Genomic DNA, 24,617 nt, shown 5'->3' on the forward strand with positions numbered 1-24,617 from the left:
CTCCCCTCAGCAGTGTACTTCGTCGATCTGCCTGTTCTGCTCCCCACTCTGTCTCTGGTGAAGCCTCTCACTGCCCCTGCACCTCTGGCCTGTACCCCAATTCTGTATGAATGAATAAATAAATCTTTTTTTAAAAAAAAATTACTTCCAACAAGTCATAAAAGAGATCAGGTAGAATGAGTCCCTTCAGTTATATAACATTCCAGTAACTTTTCCTAAAAACCCTCAGATCATTTTAAGGGGGAAACTTTTAAGGAGGGAAACTTTAAAGCTAGCAAAGTCCCAAGATTTTTGTAAAACTATTTTTGTGTATATCCAGTTCTATTTATATTAACTTGTTCAATCATTCAACATTTTTTTATTGACTCCCCGCCATGTACCAGGCTATGCATAAGGGTGCATATCATTCAATGCCATGCCCATGTTCTTCCCAAACAAATGGTACAGCTTTCTAGTTCAAGTCAAATATTTTTTTTTGTTTTTTTCTTTTTTTAATAATAGAATAGTTTATTTTTACATCATTTTATACTGAGATGGCTCAGTAGTAATCCCCTTGGGCTTCCCATCACCAAATCACCCATGTGCCATCACCATAGTCCAGTGCATTTCCTTCCCCACACTGTTTTTGATTCCATTCCCCACCCCACCCCCCTCAAGTCAAATATTTTTAAAGATTTATTTACTTATGCATACAGAACTGGGATACAGGCCAGAGGTGCAGCAGCAGTGAGAGGATTCACCAGAGATAGAGTGGGGTGCAGAACAGGTTGACTGACAAGTACACTGCTGAGGGGAGCAGCAGGCGGGTCAGAAGAGCTCTACCACACCATGTGGTAGGGATTGAGCTCAGACTCAAATGGCATGAGCTTCTTAATGCTGTGCTCTACCCTACTGTGCCACCAAGGAGGGCCTCAAGTCAAATTTTAACCTTAAATATTTATCTTTTCAAAGTGAAAATTTGTGCTAACAGACACAAGGCCTCCCCCCCCCCAAAAAAAGAGAGAAATATTTGGGGTATAATTTTTACAGTGTTCTTTGGGAAAAGTACCATCAACTACTAAAAATAGTACATGATTATGACTAACAGCACATACTAACATGTCCACATTCATGATGGCTGTTCTTGTATTTAAAGGTTTAGTAATGTCATCAGAGCCCACACTCGCCTCGAGTCAAGATACAGCAATAGCTCTGGAGGATCATATGATGAGGATAAGAGTGAGTACCCACAAAAAAGACACCACTGCGAGTTGACCATAGAACTGAGACATACAGTAAGGGAGGGTTAGGGTGGAGGTCAAAACGGGAAGAAGGAACACAAGGGATTGTGATGATGGTTCACAGGGGCTATTGAGGTGGGTCAACTATAAGGACTGCATCTGATGGGAAAAACCAAATACTATTCAAAAATGAATAACAATGTAAGAAAATAAATAAATAAAAATTTTAGCAAAGAGTAAGTACCTACATACTGTAGGTTTCGACAGAAGGCAGATGATTGGGAAATGAGTAGCTCAATTATTCTTTTTCTAATTACTATAAGGAGACCTGTAAATGTAATGTAAACATTTCATCCAGCTACACAGATGATCAAGTAAAAAGAAGATAAGCAGTGGACAAATCACAATTATAAAAATTCTTGACATTTTTGTTGACAGTAGAGTTGGGGAAAGACTAGTGAGTAATTGTTCCATTAGGAAACAAATATTGCAGTTCAGTTTTTCAATTTTGAGGGAATGGATTTAACCTTTAAGCTTTGTGAGTTAGGTCACAGGATAGCATCTGTTTTAAATTGCACCTCTCAATGGCATAGTCGCAGTAGCCATGTGAAAATCTTGCTAAATGTCCCAGATCACATGGGGAAAATTTTTACCACAGAAATTTCTTTGTGTCTTGAGAAACTGGGAAAACCTGAAAGGTCAATAAATTTGTTGATTTTAAGTCCTGAATAGCTTCTCTAGATTCTGAGCAGGTAAAAGGTTTTACTTCATCTTGAGTTACAGAAATTCTAGAGCTGAAGACTACTCCCAGTGACATTTAAGGGTGCTAAGAAAATCCATAAAACTATCTGGTGGAATTTGTCTAATTTGGTAAAATCATAAATATGATATTTCACGATTTGGGTTCACTTTATCAGTCATGCTTAGGGCTTTTGTAGTGTTACTTTGGATTACTTTGTTTATATAGGAACTGTGCAGAGTGAGGATAGAACTAAGTAGTTCTGCTCTTAAGCTACATCTTAGTGCATGCACAGGCAATTCAAAATACAATGAAAAGATGCCTAAAATCCATATTTAGTTGCCATGATGTAACTTAGGTTAAGTTCCACCTATATCCTTCTAAAACTCTGTACCAGAACCATCAGTGAGATAAAAGAAAGCTATATTTTCTCCCATCAAGGGCCTGTACCATCCAGTCACCAAGCAGGATCACAGATCTTTAGTACTACACAGGTTGAGATTTTACAGAGGAAGAGAGTATTATCTGAGAAATGGATGATTGTTGGTTCAGAAGAAGTCTGATTACAGTCAGTATTTGGTAACCCAAACTTTGAGGAGAAAAAAACTGAATAGTGTAAAAGTTAACCAGTCAAATGCTGATCCCACAGAGTGTGACATGTAGGGGCTAGCCAAACAACAATCTAGAACTGTGAACTTTCCACTATAGTTTTGTCCTTTGCTGATTGGTTGGTTTTAAAAGTTTGGTAGCAACACTATAGTAAAATAAAATCATTTTGAAAATAGTTTTCAGCCCTCTGGTATTAAAACCTCATTGGTTATGTATATTAAAATACTAAATTTCAGAGGCTAGATATAATAAAATGAGTTATAATAAAATGTCATTATGGAAATGTCATAAAATGTCATTATGGAAACTCAAATCATTGATTTTGGAGATAAAAAGAAAAATGAACTAAAACAAGTAGTGAAAAAAGAAACTATTATGAATTCAGTTAAGACATAAAAAGAAATTTCATTGTACCATCTATCTTATTTATGGATTTTTTGTAACAGTATGAATAACATTTTAATGAGAAATTTGGCACAGAACTTGAATTCAATTATCGTGTATCAGTGATATTCTTTACATGATTATCATTATTGACCAGAGAAATTAGACTTCATGGCATGTGATTTGGACACGAAGAGCTTATGTTTTAGCTTACTCATTATAAGAAAAATTGAAATCAAGCAGCAACTATTCAAACAGCAACTCATCACCAAAAAATCCATAAAATTTTAACTATGATCTTCCTCAAAGATTTCAAAATATTAGAACTTGATTTTGGCTGTCTCAGGGGAAGCAGCTTGTCTAATAAACAAGCATACACTCAAGTTAACTGGGGAGTCCCTGATGTATTTTTTGTTCCAGCTACCCATTGATTGATATAATTTATTCCACAAGAGAAGCAAAGGCTAGTGGGCTCAACTCCAAATTCCTATGTCCAGGGATATGATTTATGAAGAACAGTTACCTCCCTGAATTCCTGAGAGATAAGCAGAAGGAGAAAGATACAGAAGGGATCAGGAGAAACCTACTGACCCAGTGGCTGTCTGTCTAGAAGAATCCAAAAGGAAGTAGAGATAAGCAGGAGAAAGACACCTACTAGCCCAGTGGTTTCTCAGTCTAGGAGAATCCAAAAGGAAGCATTGTGTACAGACTCTTTTAAAACTATACCATAAAATGGACAAGTAAATTGAGTTAGATGTAAGCCCATAAAGTAACTTCCTACCAAGATTGTATTAATTTTTTTTTTCAGAAACTAGTCCAAAATGTGGGTTATTTCCCAAGACTATGTACTGATGTATCTAACCCCATAATAAGAATACAGCTAGTTAAACTGCAACTGAGTCATAATGGTTTATACCTAATTAAAAAACCAGTTTTGGGCAACTTAATCCTTCTCAACAATTTTTGCTCATTGGATATCTATTTAAAAATGCCACTGAAGCAAAGAACAGTGAATCTTTTCCTAAAAGAAATCTCTTATTTCTTTTTATAATTCTTCAATATTCTCCCAGTTTTGTTCCCCTCTCAACTTCTATCACAGAGTAGCTTATTGCTTGGCAGTGTATTTTACAATTAACCTGGACAATTTTCAAAATTTTAATTTGTTGGAAATAAGACTGTTATAGGTAAATTTACTGCAAAGACTGAGATGAGTGAATGTTATGCCTGCTTTAAATTTTTTTCTGGGCTAAAATTATTATGGGCATGCTTCCTGGCATAGAATTACAGGGTTTCAGTTTCCCTATTGTTGGTATATTCGAGCTAACAATCACTTTCTGAGAAAAATCCTGTTATTACCCCTGGAAACACCTTAGCTCATATTCCAGAAGAAGTAGTAAGGTATCGTTTTCTGAGGTTTCTAGTGTCAGAGCCTTACTTTCACAATCGAAAGGTCAGCCTATTACTAGGAAGGCCAGTAGTTCTGCACTGGAAGAGCAGCATTGACTCAACTACCTCTTACTGTCTTTCAGAAATACAACCAAGAATAACTACATTCATGAGAAATTGCCTGAAGATGTAACCTTCCTCTTAATACACTAAAGCTTGTTCCAGGATTAAGCCAGTTTGTCTTAAACCTTATACCTGGGTCTTATCATGTGACTCAAAATAAAATTAGTTGTCTTTATGCCACTGGCCTATGTTGAGAGATTTATAAGAAATAACTCCATGAAACTAATGATTGTGCTTACTTTAAACATATTGCTAATTTTCATTAGTACAAAAAGTATTCATTGAGTTCCCTTCCAGAAACTGTTGTAAATATTAGGGTAACAGCAATATACAAAATAGAGATAGTCTCCCTCTTCATGGAACTTATATTAGATATGGGGGTTATAGAGACAGTCAATTGATCATCTGTGCCAGGGAGGAAAACTAAATTAGAATAAAGAATAGAAAGTGATTGGGAGCATAGTTGGATTTTAAATAAAATGGTCACAGAAATCCTTTAAGATATAGTGATACAGACAGAAATCCTTTAAGATATAGTGATACAGTGGGCAGAAACTTGAGAAGTAAAGGAGCAAGTCCCTTAGCTGTCTGGGGAAGAACATGGCAGCCACAGGGAAGAGGAGGCGGATGGTACCCAGTCAGGCATGACCAGAATAGCAGCAAAGCCAGGATGACTGGGCAGAGTGAGCAAGGTCTTGGTAGAGGAGATAAGCCAAGAGAGTAACATGAGGAAGATCTTATGAGGCTCAAAGGCCACAGGATATATTTTATATTTTATTTGATTGTAAATAGGGACTATGGGAAAGGGTTAAGCAAAGAGATGAATATACTGTTACAAATGGTTGCTCTGGCCTTCTATAAAGGGGCAAGAATGGAAACAGGGAGACAGTAAGGAGAGCTGTGATTTAGTGGAGGATGGCAGATTTGGAAATGGGGGAAAGTGGCCCTATTCTGGATATGGTCCAAAGGTAAATTACGTTAACTGAACATGGTAACACAAGTTACTTCACTTTCCTCTTTATAAAAATAGGGATAATCGGTAACTGTTGTTAGGCTAGTAATATGTGGGATGCATAGAATAGTACCTAGGATAATGTAAGTACTCTGTTCATATTATTATTTTTATTACTATCATCCTCATGATCACCATGATTTTGAGTTGTCTCTGAGATATGAAAGATAAATCTGGGATGACTGTACGGCTTTTGTCTTGTGCTAACTGGAAATACGGAATTGCATTTTATTGAGTTAGGGAAGACTGGAGAAAAAGCAGGTTTTTTCAGAACAGGAAATCATATTTAATCATGTGTGTATGTGTGTGCATTTGTATTCTCCATTACTGCTTAATGCATAACTTTCAATTAGGTCTCCAAAAAATGAAAGAAAACAAATCAAGTAATTCTAACCATTTGATCGTATAATTCATACTCAACAAATTGAACGATTAGAAAGGAATTTAACAAGCATAAATTTGTAAGATTCTTTCTGAAAATACCAAGTAGGGAAAATGAAAGTTTTCTCTCCCTAAAAATAAAGCTCACTTAACTTTCTTACCCTGCAGATGACCCGATTTCTCCTTACACTGGCTGGTTGTTGACAATTACGGAGACCAAACAGCCGCAACCCTTACCCATGCCTTGTACTGGAGGATGCTGGGCCCCCCTGGTTGACTACCTCCCAGAGACCATCACTCCCCGGGGGCCACTGCACAGGTGAGCAGCATGTGAACGTAGAGGGAAATGACCCCTTAGCTTTGACTGGACTCTTCTTCCTATGAGAAAAGGAATAGCAAATGTAATGATCTTTGAAAGCAGAGGGACCATGCCAGTTCTCAGCGTATGGGCGGTGGTTAGTCAAATATTCACCAATGTGCAAAACTGCCTTGTGGCCCCTTGAATTTTCATTGATGTAATATTGATATGGGTATTCAATCAGTTATGCTTTTTTAGATTGCAAGCAACTTGAAGAGAGGGTCTTTTTCTTCTGTTTGTCTTCATCCCTCAGTTCTTACCACCTAGTGTCTAATAGACTTCACTATGTGGTTAGCTCAACCAATGATTCTTTTTCTTATAGAGCTTTGTGCTGACTGAAGTTAAACTCCATTTCCCTGGAGTAAGGGTCTTACATAATTCCTGAGCAAGGCTTGAGAGTTGTATTTAATTGTGACTTAATGATCTATCGATGTATGTTCATCCTCTTCAGAAGTTGCATTAATTTCATCATTTCATTGATTAGGTGCAATATTGCTGTAATTTTTATGACTGAGATGGTGGTGGATCACAGTGTAAGAGAAGATTGGGCTCTTCATCTACCATTATTACTTCATGCTGTCTTCTTAGGTAAGACCGGATCTAAGAGGAATACTAGCCAATAGGGTCAAAAACCTTTAGAAATCATCCATAAAGGTTTCTTTTTACATTAACATCCTGCTGTCCTCATTTCTGGAATATTTAATCTCTTCCATTTTTTTCTTACCTTTTAGTGATAGCTGCTCCAAATTTTTGGTTCATCAGACACTATTACAAGTTTTCTATTCCTGTAATATAAATAAAGTACTGTATCACTAATGCTATATCTATAAAGATATCCAAAAGAAGTTGGACCTCTTTGAGAGTCTCTGGCTAGATGTGATAAATGTAAAGCTTTGAGGCACTGTTGGGCATAGAGAAGGAGAATGAAAAGCACAGCAGTCCAAGCATTGAGTTTTCAGAATACCAGATTAGGAAAGACAAAGTAAGAAGAGGAGCATCTAGCTAGGGAAATTCAAGTCAGTTAAAGGAATGAGTAAAATAAGAAGCCTCTAGTAACAGAAAGATCCAGGAAAGAGAACATCTCAAGAAGGAGGAATGTTAACCATGTCAAAAGTGTTCCTTCAGAGGTCAAGGAAAGTCCATCTATCAGCATTTATGAGAACACTGGATTTAAACAATAAAACATTTTATTTTTCCTAAGCCCAACTTCTTTATGTTGGTAACACAAACAATAACAAAGGAAACTAAACATTCTTTTAACCTGCTCCTCCTGGATATCAAGGAATCTTTACTATCCCTGGAATCTACAGGAGCTTAAAATGTGTTTATACTAAAAGACTCCACCCTTTTGTTCTAGGTTTGGACCACTACCGGCCTGAAGTCTTTGAACACAGCAAAAAATTGCTTCTCCACCTCTTGATTGCCCTCTCTTGCAACAGCAATTTTCATGCCATTGCTTCTGTGCTCCTGCAGACTCGAGAGATGGGTGAAGCCAAGACTCTAACAGTTCAGCCTGCTTATCAGCCTGAATATCTCTACACAGGTAACAGAAGGAGTGACAAAAAGCCTGAGACAGTCACAAAATTGAAGATAACTGAAAGTGATCATGTTCAAATGCTCTTATCTCCTAACTTCCCAATGATAAAAGCACAGCACCATAAATGGTGACTGCTTCACTTGAGGTTAAATGGTCTCTCAAAATCCTCCTTCATTATTGAATATTCTCAAATATACTTATTATTATTTTATCATTATGGTTCTCATTAAATATGTTCCTATTGATGCATCAAAAATTAAAATGTCTATTGACCAAAAACATCAGTCTGGAACATGTAAAGATAAGAATGCAGAAAATAGTGGCCCTCTCTATTACCTTAAGAACAGGTTTTGCAATGATGCCAGATATATCACTTGTGTACCTTCTACTTCCCCTTAAGGAGTTTTCACTTTATTTAATGACTGAATTTTCTGGAAAGCATCATTAGTGGAAATCTGTTGAAAAACCATTGCTGTTTTGAAACCAATAATTTCTTTTTAGAAATGAGAACAGAAAGCATTAGCTGAATCAAAGAAATTACTCTACTGGGTCATGAAAACTTTCCCAAAAAGATTGGTTTTTCATTTAGAACCAGAAAAATTATAATATCTTCAATGATGATGATGAACTAACAGAATTCTGGAACTATTTTTGACCTTTATTTTGTATATTACATTAGCACTAGATATGGTGTGGTATTTCATATATCACCTCAGACTTCATAACCTTGACGGAATTACCTTTTCTTCATCACTTATACTTAGCACTGTCTTGTGTTCTGACATATGTTCCTTTGGGAAATAAGTGTGAAATAATTCACTGAGATGAAATGAACACTCCCCTTAGTTTAAGGTCTTTTTGAATTGAATTATACTTAATCAAAATAATCCATCAACAGCCTGTGAGAGACACAAACCCTCTTTACTATAGATGCTTATTTAAAAGAATCTGAAGCATTCTGAATGCTGTAACTCCCCAGGATAAGGATATAATCTATTGAACATGTGGCCTTAGCCTGGGAAAATTATGCTGTACATAAGCTGTATATCTCTGAGTACATCGGTTTTACATTCACTGTGCCACTGATATGACATAAAGTGGGCTAAAATGGAGATTTACAAGACAAAGCACAATATCCATAGACAAGACAAAAAATAGGTAATTAAAAATGACTGAATCTATATTTTGCAAGAAAGAGGTGCACATAAGGTTTTGGATTATCACCTCTTCATCCATATTTGTTAAGTATTAACTGGACGCCTAGTTCTACAGTTGTTTTCAGATAGATCAACACTAAAAACCTCTCTGATAGGAATTATTACCTTTATCTTACACTAGGAAGCTGAGGTGCAAAGATGCTGTACAATCTCCTAAGATTATATAATAAGTATATTCAAGTCCTTGGCCCCTTACTCCTAATTTAATTTTTCTGTCAGACATACCTGAACTTCATGCCTTTTATGATTATTAAGTATGGTGAAAGGAATGTTCACATGTATAAAATTTCAAAACCACAATACACAGTAACCAAATGTATCGTGGGGAGGGAAAAAAAACATAGAATATGTTTTCTTTGACTACTACTTACTCATTAGTCATCAACTGATTAGTATTTTCAAAAATGGTATCATTTTTGAGGCTACATACCTAAGTAGTCTTCACACAGAAAAAAAAGCTATTAACAGATGTACAGTCTAATGTATAGATCCACACACAGAGAACAACTTCTGCAGAATGCATCAGTTAAAACAGCAGAGTAGAAAACAGCAGGTTACTCTGTTACCAAATACACTGGCTTACATAGCAATGCAGCTATTCCATAAGCAAGAAAAGAAAACCAGTCTTGCTTAATCGCAACTGTAGCGTCAACTGTCTTCTCCAAAAAAACCATAACAGCTACACACTTCTGTATGCTTACCACCTTGCCTCCTTACCACCAAGCTCCTCACCTCCTCACCACATAAAATACCCAGCCTAGGACTTTCCACCATGACCTTTTTCTCTCCCCAGGTGGCTTTGACTTCCTGAGAGAGGACCAGTCTTCCCCAGTGCCAGACTCGGGGCTGAGCTCCAGTTCCACCTCCTCCAGTATCAGCCTAGGAGGCAGCAGTGGGAACCTCCCGCAGATGACTCAAGAGGTAGAAGATGCAGACACTGCTGCAGAAACGGATGAAAAAGCAAACAAGCTCATTGAGTTTCTGACAACCAGGTAATGAAGGGTCAGAAGGCAGGCCACTGATTTTTTTTTTTCCAGTCTTTTGGGAATATGCCATCACTTTGAGACCACACAGATGGAAAAGTGACCTAAGACTCCTACCAAAGTCCTATTTTCTCATCTAAATTGCATCTGCTGAAGTTTATGTACAAGAAGACTCTGTAGAAGTTGTCTAAGATTGCACTTATGTCACAGTTGATTGGCAGGGAGATTTCATGTGAACAATGCAGCCCTTGGATGCAGGAGATGGAAGGGCCTGCAGAGAACATGACTTTAATCATCTGTTAAAGCTGCCAGCATCTGGGAGTTCTGGAACTTGGCAAAGAACATTGCACTGAAAACCAAAGATATTAGCCAGTCAGCCCAGGAGCAGCTGCTGGGGAGATCATTGTCTGCTCATCTAATCCAAAGAGTCATTTATAAATGAAAGTCAGAAACCAGAGTAATAGAATCATGATAAGAAGGGACTCAAACTAATACTAAAATGAAAGCAAGGAAAATTACAAGCAGTACTGTTTATTTGAGTCTTCTCTTAGTTCTAATGGACAGTTTAGTTTATAGGACTTCAGAATTTCAGCATCCCACAGTCAAGTATGAATTAAGATCAGATATAAGTCAGAATGAGTTAAGTGCTAGAAGTCTAGTCTACGTAGGTGTTATCAGGCATCTAGCAAGATTTTTTTTTTTTTTTGCATTAATGAAAAAAAAATCATCTTTCCTTAATGAAGGATTCAAAAGTGTCCTGCACAACTCACAGCCTACATGGATTTATTATGCAGGAGCTTAGGAAGGATGGCCACCGTGCCAACCTACACGTTACTTCAGATAGTGCCACCACTCACCACTGTCAGTACCATGTGTCAGGAAATGTGTTTCTCTGAAATTCTCCCATCTCGCTTCATTTCACTGTTACTGTCAGAAACCAAGTAAACAACAGAGGCTCTATCTTCAATTTGATTCTAGCAGTATTTGGCAACCTAATGATGAGATCATGATAAAAACATCTCTGCAAATGCTATCTTGTGCAAGTTAATTTGTGTCTAAATCTACTTATTTATTTAACACTTTTATGTAGTAGGCACTTAATATAATACCCATTGTGTGCCCACTGTTCTGGTGATTTGAGAGGTTTTAATTTTGTGAGTCATTGTGTAAGTGAAATATAAGAAAAAGTGTGTCTCTATAAGTTAGCTGGATCTGCTTTGAGTATGCTTTAAACTTGATAGGACTGAAATTTATCCTTGAGTTAATTAGCAAAATTTTAAAAACATATATTGCACCTTTGAAGTTAGAACTCAAAGGCTTAAAAAAATATAGAGTGCCATATTAATTTTTGACATTTTGTGTGTTTTTTGTTTAAGGGCATTTGGTCCACTTTGGTGCCATGAAGACATCACACCCAAAAATCAAAACTCAAAGAGTGCTGAACAGCTCACAAACTTTCTGCGTCATGTTGTATCTGTATTTAAAGATTCCAAATCAGGTACTTAGCCTATTTCCCCAAATATCACTTTCATCACTTTCCTGTAAGAGAACTCATTCTCCCTTATGATCAAACTTATTTAATGTACTTGACATTAATAACAGAAAAAATTCAATTCACAGGGACATTTTGAAGCTCACTTTAGATATGTGAGTGATAGTTGATGTCCTGTTTGATTGCATTTTGGTCAATCAAATAATTTACCCAAAGTCTCTGTTCTTGCTTCCCTTACCTCACTAGAATCAAAATGTATCTATTGTATTAATTTTATTTAAGGAAAACCATAAGCATTTTACCATTTTTTTATTGGCTGTCATTGGAGAAATTGTCAATCTTGCAAACTGGTTTTAAAAAAGAATTTTGTGGTAAAATGCTTTCTGCTTTAAAAATATTTACTAACAATTTCTGTGTCAGTCATCATTTGACATTCTGAACAGAGTGATTCTCATTTACTACCATAGCATCTTGATATTTAACTACTTGGTTGAACTCCATTTACATTCCATTTGGCCTGGACTGATTTGTGTGTAAAATTCAAATCTAATTCCTCAGCATGATACAACCGTCTCTACCTTTCTGCCACACTTCAGGCTAGCCATATTAAATGTGGCTCACTGGCTTTCTGTGCTTCTCTGATAATTAGCACAAGTTACAGTTTGAGACATTAACCACATCTTTTTTCATTATCAGAAATACTTACAAAAAGAAATACTGATAACCTGAAAAGGGGAAGTCATGCCAGGAATAGTATTGTCATTTCCTATTGTGATTGTCCCCTTGGAATTTCTATGAAATATTAAGACCTTTTATATTAATTTTTCCCTCACTTGAAAGTCATTTAATAATTCAGCATAGCCCAAAGGGAGAAGTTTACTGTGGCTTGTGAACCATTAACTTATCTAAAACCTCTGATTCTGTGAACATTAAACAAAGTGAGAAAATACATGAATGCCCTATCCTGTATTCTCAGAGGGTGCATCAGGCTGCCAGAGTCTCTTTTCACAGCTTGCACAAGACATTTTTATACATTACTTTTATTTGATCTCTGTTTTCTACCTGTTTTTTTCTACAACACAATAAAACATGTTCCTGGAAACATTTGCTTTGGTCAGAGTAGCATACAACCCCCCAAAGGCTTAGCACAATAGAAGGAACCTTCTGGAAGTGAACCTCTGGATCATATAACAGTTTAGTGCGGATGTTTCCCAGGCAGGAGCCCCCATCCTGTGGCTCTGCCACCCGTAGACTGAAAGGCCCTGGAGGAGCCCTCTGCATCCAGGCAGCAGGTGCAGAGAGAGAGTGAGTAGAAAGTTGCTCAGATGAAGTTGACTCACCAGTCTCGAGTGTGTCATCCAGTACTTATTCCCACTCTTCACAGACCAGAAACTCAGGCACAAGGTCTTACCTCAGTAGGGGCCGAAACCTACTAGTCTAGTTCTAGCCTTCAGTTTATTATGACCTTTTGTTCCTTGCCAGAGTACCTGTTTCCACATGTGAATGATTTAAGTAGGTATATATACTTTATAAACAGTAAAAAGACATAAAAATAACTTTTAAATTGTGATCCACTCATAATTTGTGAACTGCCCATGTGGATTTAATCTTGTATTTACCTTACTGAGTGTGTCCACAGACCCTTTCCTTTGCTCTGCAGAATCTTTTTTTTTTTTTGTATAGTTTATTTGTCCAAAGAGTCAAGCAGCAAAAATCAATGACATATTGAATTATTCTTCTTGATACACTTAAATGAGACCCTCACAGAACCCTCTAGATTGTGGAAATAGTCAAAATAGTCATAAGTGACACAGAACCCTCTAGATTGTGGAAATAGTCAAAACTGCTGATTTTATCTTGTCCCCTGACTTGGTTTTCTTCTTGCAGACAAGCAAAGCAAATGTATAGTAAAATAGCTCAGAATTCAATCATGGGTTTTCCCTCACATTTTCATTTCCATCTGATCTAGTGGTATTCTGATGATTAAGATTACAGATTCAGGGAAAAAAATGAAACTATGGTTACCCTCTTTGCAATGTTTACATTTCAATATTTGATATTTAATTACTCCTCTGAATACCAAAGATTTTGTTATCAACCTTGATTGTATTTAGAGCTGACAATGTCCACTAGCAATTTTCCTCTATATACACAAGTATTGTGAAAATTTTTTTCTAACAAACATTTGTAAAAAAATAGAGTGAAAGTATTTTGTATAAAAAGTAGTTCAGAAGGAAACTATAAAAAATCAGCAGCATAATAAGTAATTAAAAAATGTATAAGCAGGCCCTCCCTGGTGGTGCAACAGGTTAGGATGTATCACTGCAAGCAAGCTGTTGCTTCAGTGTGAGTTCGATCCCCAGTCCCGGAAGTGACCACATGGCGCAGCAGACCTCTCCTGATCCGCCTGCTGTTCCCCTCAGCAGTGTACTTCCTTGGTCTGCCTGTTCTGCTCCCCACTCTGTCTTCTGGGGAATCCTCTCACCGCCCCTGCACCTCTGGCCTGTACCCAGTTCTGCATAAATAAATAAATCTTAAAAAAAAAAAAAATAGATAAGCCCAAATCAAGTCAGATACTACTGAGCACTTTTTAAGTTGCTTAATTTTCACAGCAACTCTGTAATAGATGGCTTATTCATAAGCTAAAGTTAAGGAACCATGTCCAACAGCCTGTGTTTCTTCCCAGAGTCCCAAAAACCTAATACAAAAGCAAGACCATGTTACTCCTAAGCTTTTGGTTCTTTCTGTGACCCTGTGATTCTTTAAGACCTATTCAAATTTTTTTTTAATTGTAAAATAAGTGACATCCAGAAACTACTCTGTGCAGTTAGCCTGTTTTAAATTTACAGATAACTGAGGTCCCAAAATTTGCAGCATAGCAACTAATCTCTATCCTCTTGCTCTTTGTGCTCTAGGCTATCATCTGGAGCAGCACTTGAGTGAAGTCGCGTTACAAACTGCCCTTGCAAGCTCTTCGAGGCATTATGCTGGCAGGTCCTTCCAGATATTCCGGGCACTTAAGCAGCCTTTGTCAGCACATGCCTTATCTGACCTTCTCTCAAGGCTGGTAGAGGTGATTGGAGAACATGGAGATGAGATTCAGGTATGGAAGGAAAGAGCACTAAACTCATCCTTCTCTCATTTCAAACATGAGGATGTTTAACCTCCTTCGTTAAGCCTTCTGTCTCTACCAAGTGTTGGTCATTTGGACATGTACCATTTATATTTAGAAGTTGAGTTTTATGTTTACAAAATCACTCCCAGGGGCATTGTTCTACAAATGGAATGGTTCTAGTTTTATTGCGCCAATAACTCAAATTCTTTGGTAATTCCTTCTTTGCTATTTGTGTTGTTTTTATTTGGCAGGGACTGAGGAAATTATTTTGTATTGTTTTCTCTTTTTCCCATCAACATAGGATGCAGTTATGCACTCTCCCAACACAGAAAAGGGATCTCCTTTGTAGGTACTCAACAGACTACATACACAGTCCCTCTTTTTATGATTAGCCTTTGGTGAGCAGAACAGAAGTACTGGAGATTGTGGAAGCCACAAGATCATGTCAACAGGGAATTCCAGAGACTAGGGAACTGGGCAGCTCAAAGCCAGGGCATTGCAAGTCACTTTGTATCTCAAATACCTACCATCTCCCTCAGCAAGGGCCATGCTTACCTCTTTAAGCCTTGTTCCCTCCCTGACAGATTTCAAATGAGCTTGATCTGTGGAAGACTTCAAACCCAGGGAAACAAATCTTTAGAGTTATCTGTTCACTCCTAAGTCATCTGCCTTGTATATATGGCCCTTAAAAATTGTTTTCAGACTTTGTAAATTAAAGTAGCAACGACTGTGTAGGTTTCAGTGATATTCACATTATTTGAATAATGTTTACATTCATCAATTTATATCCAGGAAGTTAACAGTAGTTACAAATGGTAAAAAATGTTGTCTTTGCGTGTTTCACAGGGTTATGTAATGGAAGCACTTCTTACATTGGAAGCTGCTGTGGATAATTTGTCTGAATGCTTGAAGAACAGTGATCTTTTAACTGTGCTATCTCGGTGAGAACCAGCTTAATGGCATTTTGAAACCAGATATAATGAATATTTGGGAGATACCTGGGCTTTGGGCACAATTTACAGAATAAAGCTAGCTTTTGAATGACCTGAAAATATATATATATGACATTTTCTTCAGTTTTAACATCTCTAAATAATACAGATTTTTATTTTATTTTTTATGCCTGATTATTTTTTAAATTTTATATGTTTATCTTATTTGTACATTGTAAACAGAAACTTAAGAAAACATTTTTAATGAATACATACAAAACCTATCACCTTCTAAAAAACATTTTAATAAATGTTGATTTTACTTAAGGAAATTCCTACCTTAGATTTTTTTCTTTTTATTATTTAATTCAGTTTTCCTTTGCAAATTTTTAACAACCCACTTCAAATCATTCATAAATCTATATTCTGTTTGTGTGATTAAGCTTATCATGTTTGACAGTAAGTTAGTAATATTGTCTTTTATCACATTTGGCCTTGTTTCATTTTCAAGTTAAACTTTTTCTATGAATAGATCATTTTAGTGTGATCACTAACTTCATACATATTTATCTGTGTTAACTCTACAGATTTAACAAAAATATTGATAAGTTTCATCTTTTCAATCATAAATAGACTTGTACATCATTATTCATAAGTTTTTATATGTACAAAAATTTCTTTGAGAGACTCAAATATTTACTATTTTCTTTTTAGAGACCCTTTCCATTTCTCACAAGTTTTTAGAGTATTAATACTTGAGCCTACTAGATACGCTTCATTTCATAGTTATATCTACCCAAATTCAAACAAAAGATACATGAAAGGTCATTAAACTTTATAACCACCTGCTTATTTCTTTAGGTGCTCATTAATAAGTAGAAGTCAGTGTTAGGGTTTAATGTTTTGCTGGTGAGCATTGTTCTTACTTTGTCTCTCATAGTTCACCTTTAAGAATAAGAAAATTTGCTCCTTTAAGTTTTAGAATGTGAAAATATTGAATAGAAAGTAATGTTTTCAAAGAAAGATTTCCCTCCCTTATTATTTGTCAGACTGGTTTTTCACTGGATCCTGTTGACTTTCTATTGAACTTTTTTTATTTTTATACCCAGTTCTTCATCACCAGATTTAAGCTCTAATGCTAAATTAACAGCAAGCAGAAAGAGCACAGGGCAGCTAAATGTGAACCCTGGAACAGCCAGTGGCAATACAGCAACTGCAGAACGGAGCCGGCATCAAAGAAGCTTCTCTGTGCCCAAGAAGTTTGGTGTTGTTGACCGATCCTCAGATCCACCCCGAAGTGCCACATTGGACAGAATTCAGGCTTGTACCCAGCAAGGCCTCTCCTCAAAAACCAGAAGTGCATCTTCCCTGAAGGACAGTCTCACTGACCCATCACACATAAACCATCCAACCAACCTGCTGGCCACCATCTTTTGGGTCACAGTGGCCTTGATGGAATCGGATTTTGAGTTTGAATACCTCATGGCCTTAAGGTTATTGAGCAGACTGCTGGCTAATATGCCACTTGATAAAGCTGAGAACCGAGAAAAACTAGAAAAACTGCAGGCACAGCTCAAGTGGGCAGACTTCTCAGGGCTGCAGCAGCTGCTGTTAAAAGGATTCACTTCCCTCACTACCACAGACCTTACCTTGCAACTCTTTAGTTTGCTGACACCGGTGTCCAAAGTTTCCATGGTGGATTCATCCCAAGCCATTGGTAAAGCCAAAATCACTCTTTGTTTATTATTAGTCAAGGTTGTGTTCACCTTTGGTGTAATAAGATAATGGGAGCCAAATGCACTTGAAAATTTTGCTTAGAAATGATTCCTTGAGAATACTTCGGGTTTTTCTTTTTTTTAATTGAGATAACATTGGTTCGCAACACAGTATGTTTTTTGAATATAGATTCACATCTCTTTAAATGTTTGTTACCTTACCATAAAGCACAAATAACCATATTAGTCAATTAAATTCCTTATAATGTCTTATTTATATTGTAGAAGATATTTTTAAGATAATAGTTTAAAGGAGGTAGTAATAGATAAGCTATTAGTTATTTCTTTATGCTTTCCAAAATTTCACACACTTTTATTTCATTGCTCTTGTACAGTAATTATTTTCCCCTCTTAACTCCTAGTACTCTTCTTTTCATCTTGAAAATTCTCTTGATTTTCTGTTGTTTTCAATGAAGCCAAATCAACAAACTTAATATTTAATACCATGGCATGTGGCCCAGACTTCTTTTCATGAAGCAGGAGCTTAAGCTTAACACAGTGGTATTAAGCCACTCCTTATCATTTTAAAGGGACTTTTTAATTTATATGAGTAAGAATTAAATGGATGAATAAATGGACTGAAGCTTTTCTTAAAATATGCTTTTTGATAAAAATTTCAAATTTGTGTCAGTTCATTTTAACATGCTCTTTAAAATCTATGCCAGTAATCCTCATTTACAAATAGTCCATAACAAGACAGTAACTGTATCTGAGAACTTCTAATCTGAATGTTCAGTGCCTCATTTATGACAATGTGATTGCACCTCTTTCCTAGATTTTTGTTAGATGATATTAAAACTGCTTTTGCGTCACCTCAGAATAAAATCTGTGATTCTGATTTTATGCCATCCTGCTCTTAGCAGTAAAGTGCATTGTATTCAGTGATCCTCACTGTATCTTCTCCAATTCAGGGTTCCCACTGAATGTCTTATGTCTCCTGCCCCAGCTGATTCAGCATTTTGAAAATCCCAATCAATTCTCTAAGGATATAGCCGAAAGGATTGCTCAGGTATGACTTATTGTTCCATACCAGGCAGCTCCACACAACTTTCAGAAGGCCCAGTGGTAGAAAATACCAGACCCAGGAAGAAATTAAGTTTCACAATATCTAAAATAATAAATGTTATCTCTAGTAATTTACATCTCTGGGTTGCTGATGCACATTGTTGTTTTAAATTTCATTACTGAGAAAATAGGTAGGTAGAATGTATGACCATTTCATTAGCTAATTAAGACAAGTGCTTTAGCAGCCGACAAAAAGCAATATATGTGAACCTTGGTTTCCATACTGTCAGGATTGACAGCAATATTACTAATGTTTTCTTCCTATCCCTCAGGATACTTTATTCCTAATTGTTTTTCTTCTCTGAAAAGGTTTGTTTGGAAGAGAAGAACCCCAAACTTTCCAATCTTGCACATGTGATGACTCTTTATAAAACACATAGCTACACAAGGGACTGTGCCACCTGGGTCAATGTGGTCTGCCGATACCTTCATGAAGCCTATGCTGACATTACCTTGAATATGGTCACCTACCTTGCAGAGGTGAGCTTTTAAATTAAGGATGAAACACTTATTGAGTGTTTATTCGGTATTATCATAGATGCTGTTTAGAATCATTTTACATCCTCAAAACAATCCAGTGATACAGATACTGTTGTAACAATCTGAGGCTCAGCCATGTTACATATTGGGTCAAAAGGCCGCAGAGCCAACATTTCAACCTAAGTATAACTGCCGCCAAAGCTCTTCTCTTTACTCTACTGGTACCTATCAGTACATGGTAAAGCCCAGGAAAGCTTATCCTAATCACTTTGGGTGTTCAAATCTTTTTAAGGCATTATTATGTGACTTGATGCATTTAACGGTCATTTGTTCTAAACTTGTTAAAAAGGCATACATTTTGAAGTGAAAGAGATATTTTTAGCTTTTATGTTTGTCTTTTTAAACAAAAATTGTAATGGACTTTTGTCTTCATACAAATGTGTTTCTAATGTGTGTACATAGAAAGTACTAGAAGTGTAGTAGTAGTAGTTACATTGCCAAGTGTAATTACCATTCCACTTCTCTATGAACCATCTTAGTACTCTTGATATCAACTGACAAATTATCCAACCTACATCCCACTGATGTATTCCTTACAATGCAACTACAAATTTTCAATCTTTGCCTACTTGATAAATAATAAGCTACTCTTTAATCTATATATATATATTTGATAATTAGTGGCTTGGTGCTTTCCTTTCAAAGTTTCTTTTGTTGTATTCCATTGTGTGAATGTTACATTTCTATATTCAGACCTACTTACATTGCCTTTGATAATATTTTCACTTCTTCATTAGTTACTATTTTTCTTTTCTCTCCTAAGGAAATGTGCAATCAATGAGTGATGCATGAATGCTTCAATGTGAAAACCAGGTGCCCTTCTGATGTATGCTCTTATTGCCCCCATAGTTGCTGGAGAAGGGCCTCCCCAGTATGCAGCAGCCTCTCCTCCAGGTGATCTATAGTCTGCTCAGCTACATGGACCTTTCAGTCATCCCTGTCAAGCAATTTAATGTGGAAGTTCTCAAGACCATCGAAAAATATGTGCAAGTAAGTATTTGAACAACTTTACCTATGAGCCAGGATGTTGCCAAAGAGTCATTCCAGAACAATTGAGAGTGTCCTGGCAGTTTGTACTGAGCTCACATTTTGATAGCTGCCAGGCCACACATTCATAATACATGGAGAACAGCCACACAGGTTGAGCACACCCTGCATGGCATCATGAAATGAGGGTAGGTCCAGACTCTGGTGTGTTCCTGAGCCTTCAGAAGACACATTTCAATCTGATGGGGCTTTAGGTGCAATATTAGAAGCACACACTTGGCTAGAAGGATAGGGACAGGTCTTATTTGTAGTAACCTGTTTCAGAGAAGGAGACCAGAGAAGTAACTTACATGTATCAGATTTTAGGCCATGTTTTGACTATGTGAAGGGTTAATTCTGAACTTAAAATCATCACTGTAGGGTTTAGATAACTTAGTTAAGAAACTGGCACATATGTCCATGAAAATATTCCAACAAATAAACATGCAAGTATACTTGATAAGTTGCAGAGTTTAAGGGTAAATGCTAAGCTTTCTCTGGCTAAACTCATTGACAAAGCCATGCAATGTAAATTGAAAATTTTAGACATTTCCTGCCATCCTCACTTCATCAAATCACAACACTTGCAAAAATTAGTTAATGCTAAAAGTGATCTCCCAACTATTTTTTTGTGTGTTTTGTTTTGGAGTGGACATTGCTCCAATAATTGTTGTGTTGCATGGTAGGAACACCCTTCCACTGGGCAACACTCCCAAGAATCAGAGGGTCAGGTCACAGCTTTCTACTTTTCATGTGCCCCATTTCACTGGCTCTTTAGTCTGCCTGTTCTCTCTCTGCCTGTGGGCCAGCTCTGCTGTTCATTATCTTATCTTGAGTGGTAACTAATTTCACATTCAAGCTATGACATCCCATGTACAGAATTTAACAGCAAAGGAAATGTGTGTTATAGTTTGTACTTTTATTCCAAAGTCTAGGCATGTAATAAAAACATGAACTTTTATCAAACTTGTTTGTCTGTGTTTAGTATTTTTGTGAAACACATTAGTCTGCCTGGGAATTGTCAAGAATCAAAGATGCAAAACAAAGTGAATCTTCCAGAAACAGTAGGTGTTGATGATCTGATAAGGACAGGAAGGCATTCCAGAATGTGGGAATAGTATGAACTAAGAAGCTCTGAAACCTTGTCTGCCTTAAGGAGCTGAAAGAGTAGGCTGACATCACCCCTGTAAGCATTGCTTATATGGACCACACCCTGTCCACCAGAGGGAGCTCTTGAAGGAATTTAGGCAGGGAAGTGGCGTGGTCTTAAGCATTCTCGAAAGATCCCTGTAACTGTAATGGATGTGACAGACTTAAGCAGACACTGCAAGCAGGAAAGCCAGTTAAGAACCATTGAAGCACTACTGATAGAGGCCGAAGATTCAACAGAGCCAGTGCCAGCAGAAAAGGAGAGGAGGAAATTAAAGAGGAATTAAGAATGGCTCCCAGATTTCTGGGTTAGAACACGAGGAGGATACTGAGCAGGGGAGAAGAGGGCTGCAAGCCGAGATTAGGGACTCAGAAAGCAAATGAGAGAGAGAGAACTGGAGTAGTAGGAAAAGGACCAAGAAATGCTAGAAACTGGAGGCAGGGAGACTTTTGAGAATGAGTAAATGGTCAGTAGAATAAAATGCTTTGAGGATTGTTTCATTGGCTTGCTTTGTTTTTTGTTTTTTTGTTTTTTGTTTTTTTTTTTCAAATTAAGGAGATACCTTATTAGCGAAAATGGTATCTTGTTATTTTCAACTTTTATTTCCTTGAAAATAGACAAAATCGATCTTGTGTGTGTGTGTGTGTGTGTGTGCTTGTGTCCTAAATGTAGTTCATTTTACACATAAATTATCTTTTCATGTCATTTGTTTTTCACTTGTGGAATTTCCTCCAATGTTTTAAATCAGGGAATTCTGACTGGTCACAATACATTTCAGGAACTAGCATTTTATTAGTTTTACAAAATGAAATTTTTTTAAGCCCTAATTGTTTCATTTCCTTCAGAGTATTCACTGGAGAGAAGCTTTGAATATATTGAAGCTGGTAGTTTCACGTTCTGCCAGCCTCGTTTTGCCTTCCTATCAGCAGAGTGACCTCTCAAAAATAGAAATACATCGCGTATGGACTAGTGCCTCTAAGGAATTACCTGGAAAAACCCTGGACTTTCACTTTGACATTTCAGAGGTATGTAAACTATTTCTGTAAACTTTAGCATGAATATATGTTGGCAAAGATCAAAAGTAATTGCCTGGAGAAAGGGAAGCTTATGTTTACATCAAAAGAAGACTTCTAAGGTCTAAATTAGGTTCTGTTTTTAAGAACACATTGAGTGTCAGATTCACTGGGACTCTCAACTGGCAGGTTTTAAAATAAAAATAGCCTTGGTTACATAAAAAATGACTTTTAAAAAGATAACTTTAAAATGGAATGATCTTTAATATTTTAAGCAATGACCTTCACTCCTTATTGATCTGACAACTACCATATCCTGATTTTATATCTGCAAACTTTCAGAACAGTTAATGAGCAGTCCCTATGATTTCCATTCTTTTATTTAAAGACACCAATCATCGGGAGGCGATATGATGAACTGCAGAACTCCTCTGGGCGTGACGGGAAGCCTAGGGCGATGGCAGTAACTCGGAGCACATCCTCTACCTCATCGGGCTCCAACTCTAATGTCCTCGTTCCTGTAAGCTGGAAGAGGCCCCAGTATTCTCAGGTATAGAGTCATGGACTCCCAGGATCATAAGGGCGCTTAGGGGATCTTTTGAGCCCAACTGCCCATGGGATAGGAGGTTCTTCCTCCCAACGTGGCTATGTAGACTGCCACACTTCATGTCCAAGGGGACCCATTTTACCTTTGAACAGCTCTTCACATTGAGTCGAAGTCTGACTCTAGCTTTGACCCACTGGTCCAGTTATCTTAAGGTTTAGAAAAAGGAACCTGATAATCTTGTTCGTATGGCAAATCTTCAACGTTTAAAGAAACCGTAGCACCTGTCACTTACCCAAATAGTTCTCTTTGCTCCAAATAATAGACCTTCGTTCTCCTAGCCAATTCTGGATGGTGGGGTTGCCTAGCCAGGACTGTTCTGGCTGCTGCCCACTGAGCTTGGATTCCAGTCTCCATTCACAGTCTGAGCCACACAGAGCACAATGGACTGGAGATTCTTCTCTCCTTTAATTTTCATAACTGAAGACTCTATTCAGTATATGAGTGACAGCCATTGGACTGCCAAGTAAAATTCCTGCATTATTCAGGACCATATTATTTGGTGACATATGACAGAAGCCAAATGAATAATTACCTTAAATGAAAAAGGAATTTATTAACTCATTGATATTGAAAGTACTGCAACTAAATTATAGTGTTAAATTCAGGAACTGGGTTCTCTTCTTCTCTCCCCTGCCCCCAACTTAGTCCTCTCTCTCCTTTTCACTATCCATCCCAAAGTTTTAGCCCTGCTTTCTTTTTCTTCTATCTTTATTCTCTTGCATTTTGAGACACTGATCTCTGGCAATTCCAGCTTTACCTGATTGTTGGCTCTGATGATTGAGAAAGACAAATGCCACCACTCCCTGACATCCATAGCAAGTCTGGAAAAGACTCCTATACTTAATAGGAAAGGAGCCCTTCTCAAGCTAGAAACAGGGACTGAGTTAGTGGAACAAGAACAGGGAAAAAAACTTGGCTTGCATGCCCAGTGGCGCTCACCTTCACTCTCAAAGGTCAGGGAAATGGAAGATCCACAGTGTCTGCCAGAAAACAGGCTGTTCTCAGTGAATGTCCATTGTGTTGCTTGAGAAGAGATGTGGAAAACAGAAGAAAAATATACAACTCAACTCTAAAATCCTCTCTATTGATTCCTTCTCAGAACTGTAAAATGGCCATTAAAACTTAGGGAAATTGCCTTGAAAATGACAGCGTATTGACTGCCCCTTCTATAATTTAGGAAAAGACTGAAGTGAACCAAGGGCCACGAAGGACAATCTGAATGATAATGGCTTCCTGGCAGTCTCCACCTAAATTTAAATCAGAATAAAGGGGGAAGTTATTTGAAAGAGATTAGGAAGATTGCTCTAAGAGTGAAGCTAAAGTACATTAAAACTGTCTTAGGTCCAGGTTACTCCTTTTCATTCTCAACTCACCAGTCTTTCTGAGCCCAGTTTATCTCTGTCATTGATTCATGAGTAAGGCTGAAATGAAGGCTTGTGAAGAAAAGCAAAAGAAGTTAAATGTATTAGGACAAATACTTTGAAAAATGTTTAACATGACAAATAATTGTAATTTTTAATTCTGCTGAATGTCAAGTTATTCTCTCTTTTGAGGAAAACTAGTTTATGTTATAATGTAATAACTTCCATTCAGGTGGAAGAAAGTCTTGCTAGTGCAGAAAGCATAGCTCACAAGAAAAGTCTCTCAAGGCAAGCAACGAATATTTACTGAAACAGGGGATTGATTCCCCACTCCCTGGGAAAAGCTTATCATACTGTATAGCTGTAACATAACGCAAGCCTCCTTTTAAATTTTCTAATGGTCATTACTGAACAATGTAAAAAAGAACAGGAAAAATTAACTTGAATAACATTTCACTTTCTATATCTCTAAAATATTCTTTCAACATACAGAACTTTATAATTATTAATGAGTTGTTTTACACTCTGTTATTGTATGCATTAAGTTTTTGTGTGTTTAGTATCTCAGTTCTCACTAGCCACATTTTTTTTT

The 24,617-nt window shown here is 37.0% G+C and overlaps 1 protein-coding gene across 6 annotated transcripts in view; it reads left to right on the forward strand.

Annotated features, from left to right (window-relative positions):
- The window catches only part of FRY (furry homolog (Drosophila)), a 289,488-nt gene that overhangs the window by 227,575 nt on the left and 37,296 nt on the right, over positions 1 to 24,617 (forward strand). For all 6 annotated transcript variants that reach the window (XM_012723238.1, XM_004680191.2, XM_004680190.1 and 3 more), the window contains exons 36-49: positions 1,136 to 1,218; positions 6,023 to 6,173; positions 6,697 to 6,800; positions 7,570 to 7,755; positions 9,760 to 9,958; positions 11,326 to 11,447; positions 14,357 to 14,544; positions 15,403 to 15,497; positions 16,598 to 17,205; positions 18,175 to 18,272; positions 18,638 to 18,808; positions 19,718 to 19,858; positions 21,890 to 22,069; positions 22,446 to 22,607. In XM_012723238.1, coding sequence (XP_012578692.1) covers positions 1,136 to 1,218; positions 6,023 to 6,173; positions 6,697 to 6,800; positions 7,570 to 7,755; positions 9,760 to 9,958; positions 11,326 to 11,447; positions 14,357 to 14,544; positions 15,403 to 15,497; positions 16,598 to 17,205; positions 18,175 to 18,272; positions 18,638 to 18,808; positions 19,718 to 19,858; positions 21,890 to 22,069; positions 22,446 to 22,607 — 2,488 coding nt within the window. The remainder of the gene's footprint in view (positions 1 to 1,135; positions 1,219 to 6,022; positions 6,174 to 6,696; positions 6,801 to 7,569; positions 7,756 to 9,759; positions 9,959 to 11,325; positions 11,448 to 14,356; positions 14,545 to 15,402; positions 15,498 to 16,597; positions 17,206 to 18,174; positions 18,273 to 18,637; positions 18,809 to 19,717; positions 19,859 to 21,889; positions 22,070 to 22,445; positions 22,608 to 24,617) is intronic.

Source organism: Condylura cristata, unplaced genomic scaffold (genome assembly GCF_000260355.1).
Source record: "Condylura cristata isolate star-nosed mole 26May11 unplaced genomic scaffold, ConCri1.0 scaffold00010, whole genome shotgun sequence".
In the NCBI taxonomy this organism is placed as follows: Eukaryota; Metazoa; Chordata; class Mammalia; order Eulipotyphla; family Talpidae; genus Condylura; species Condylura cristata.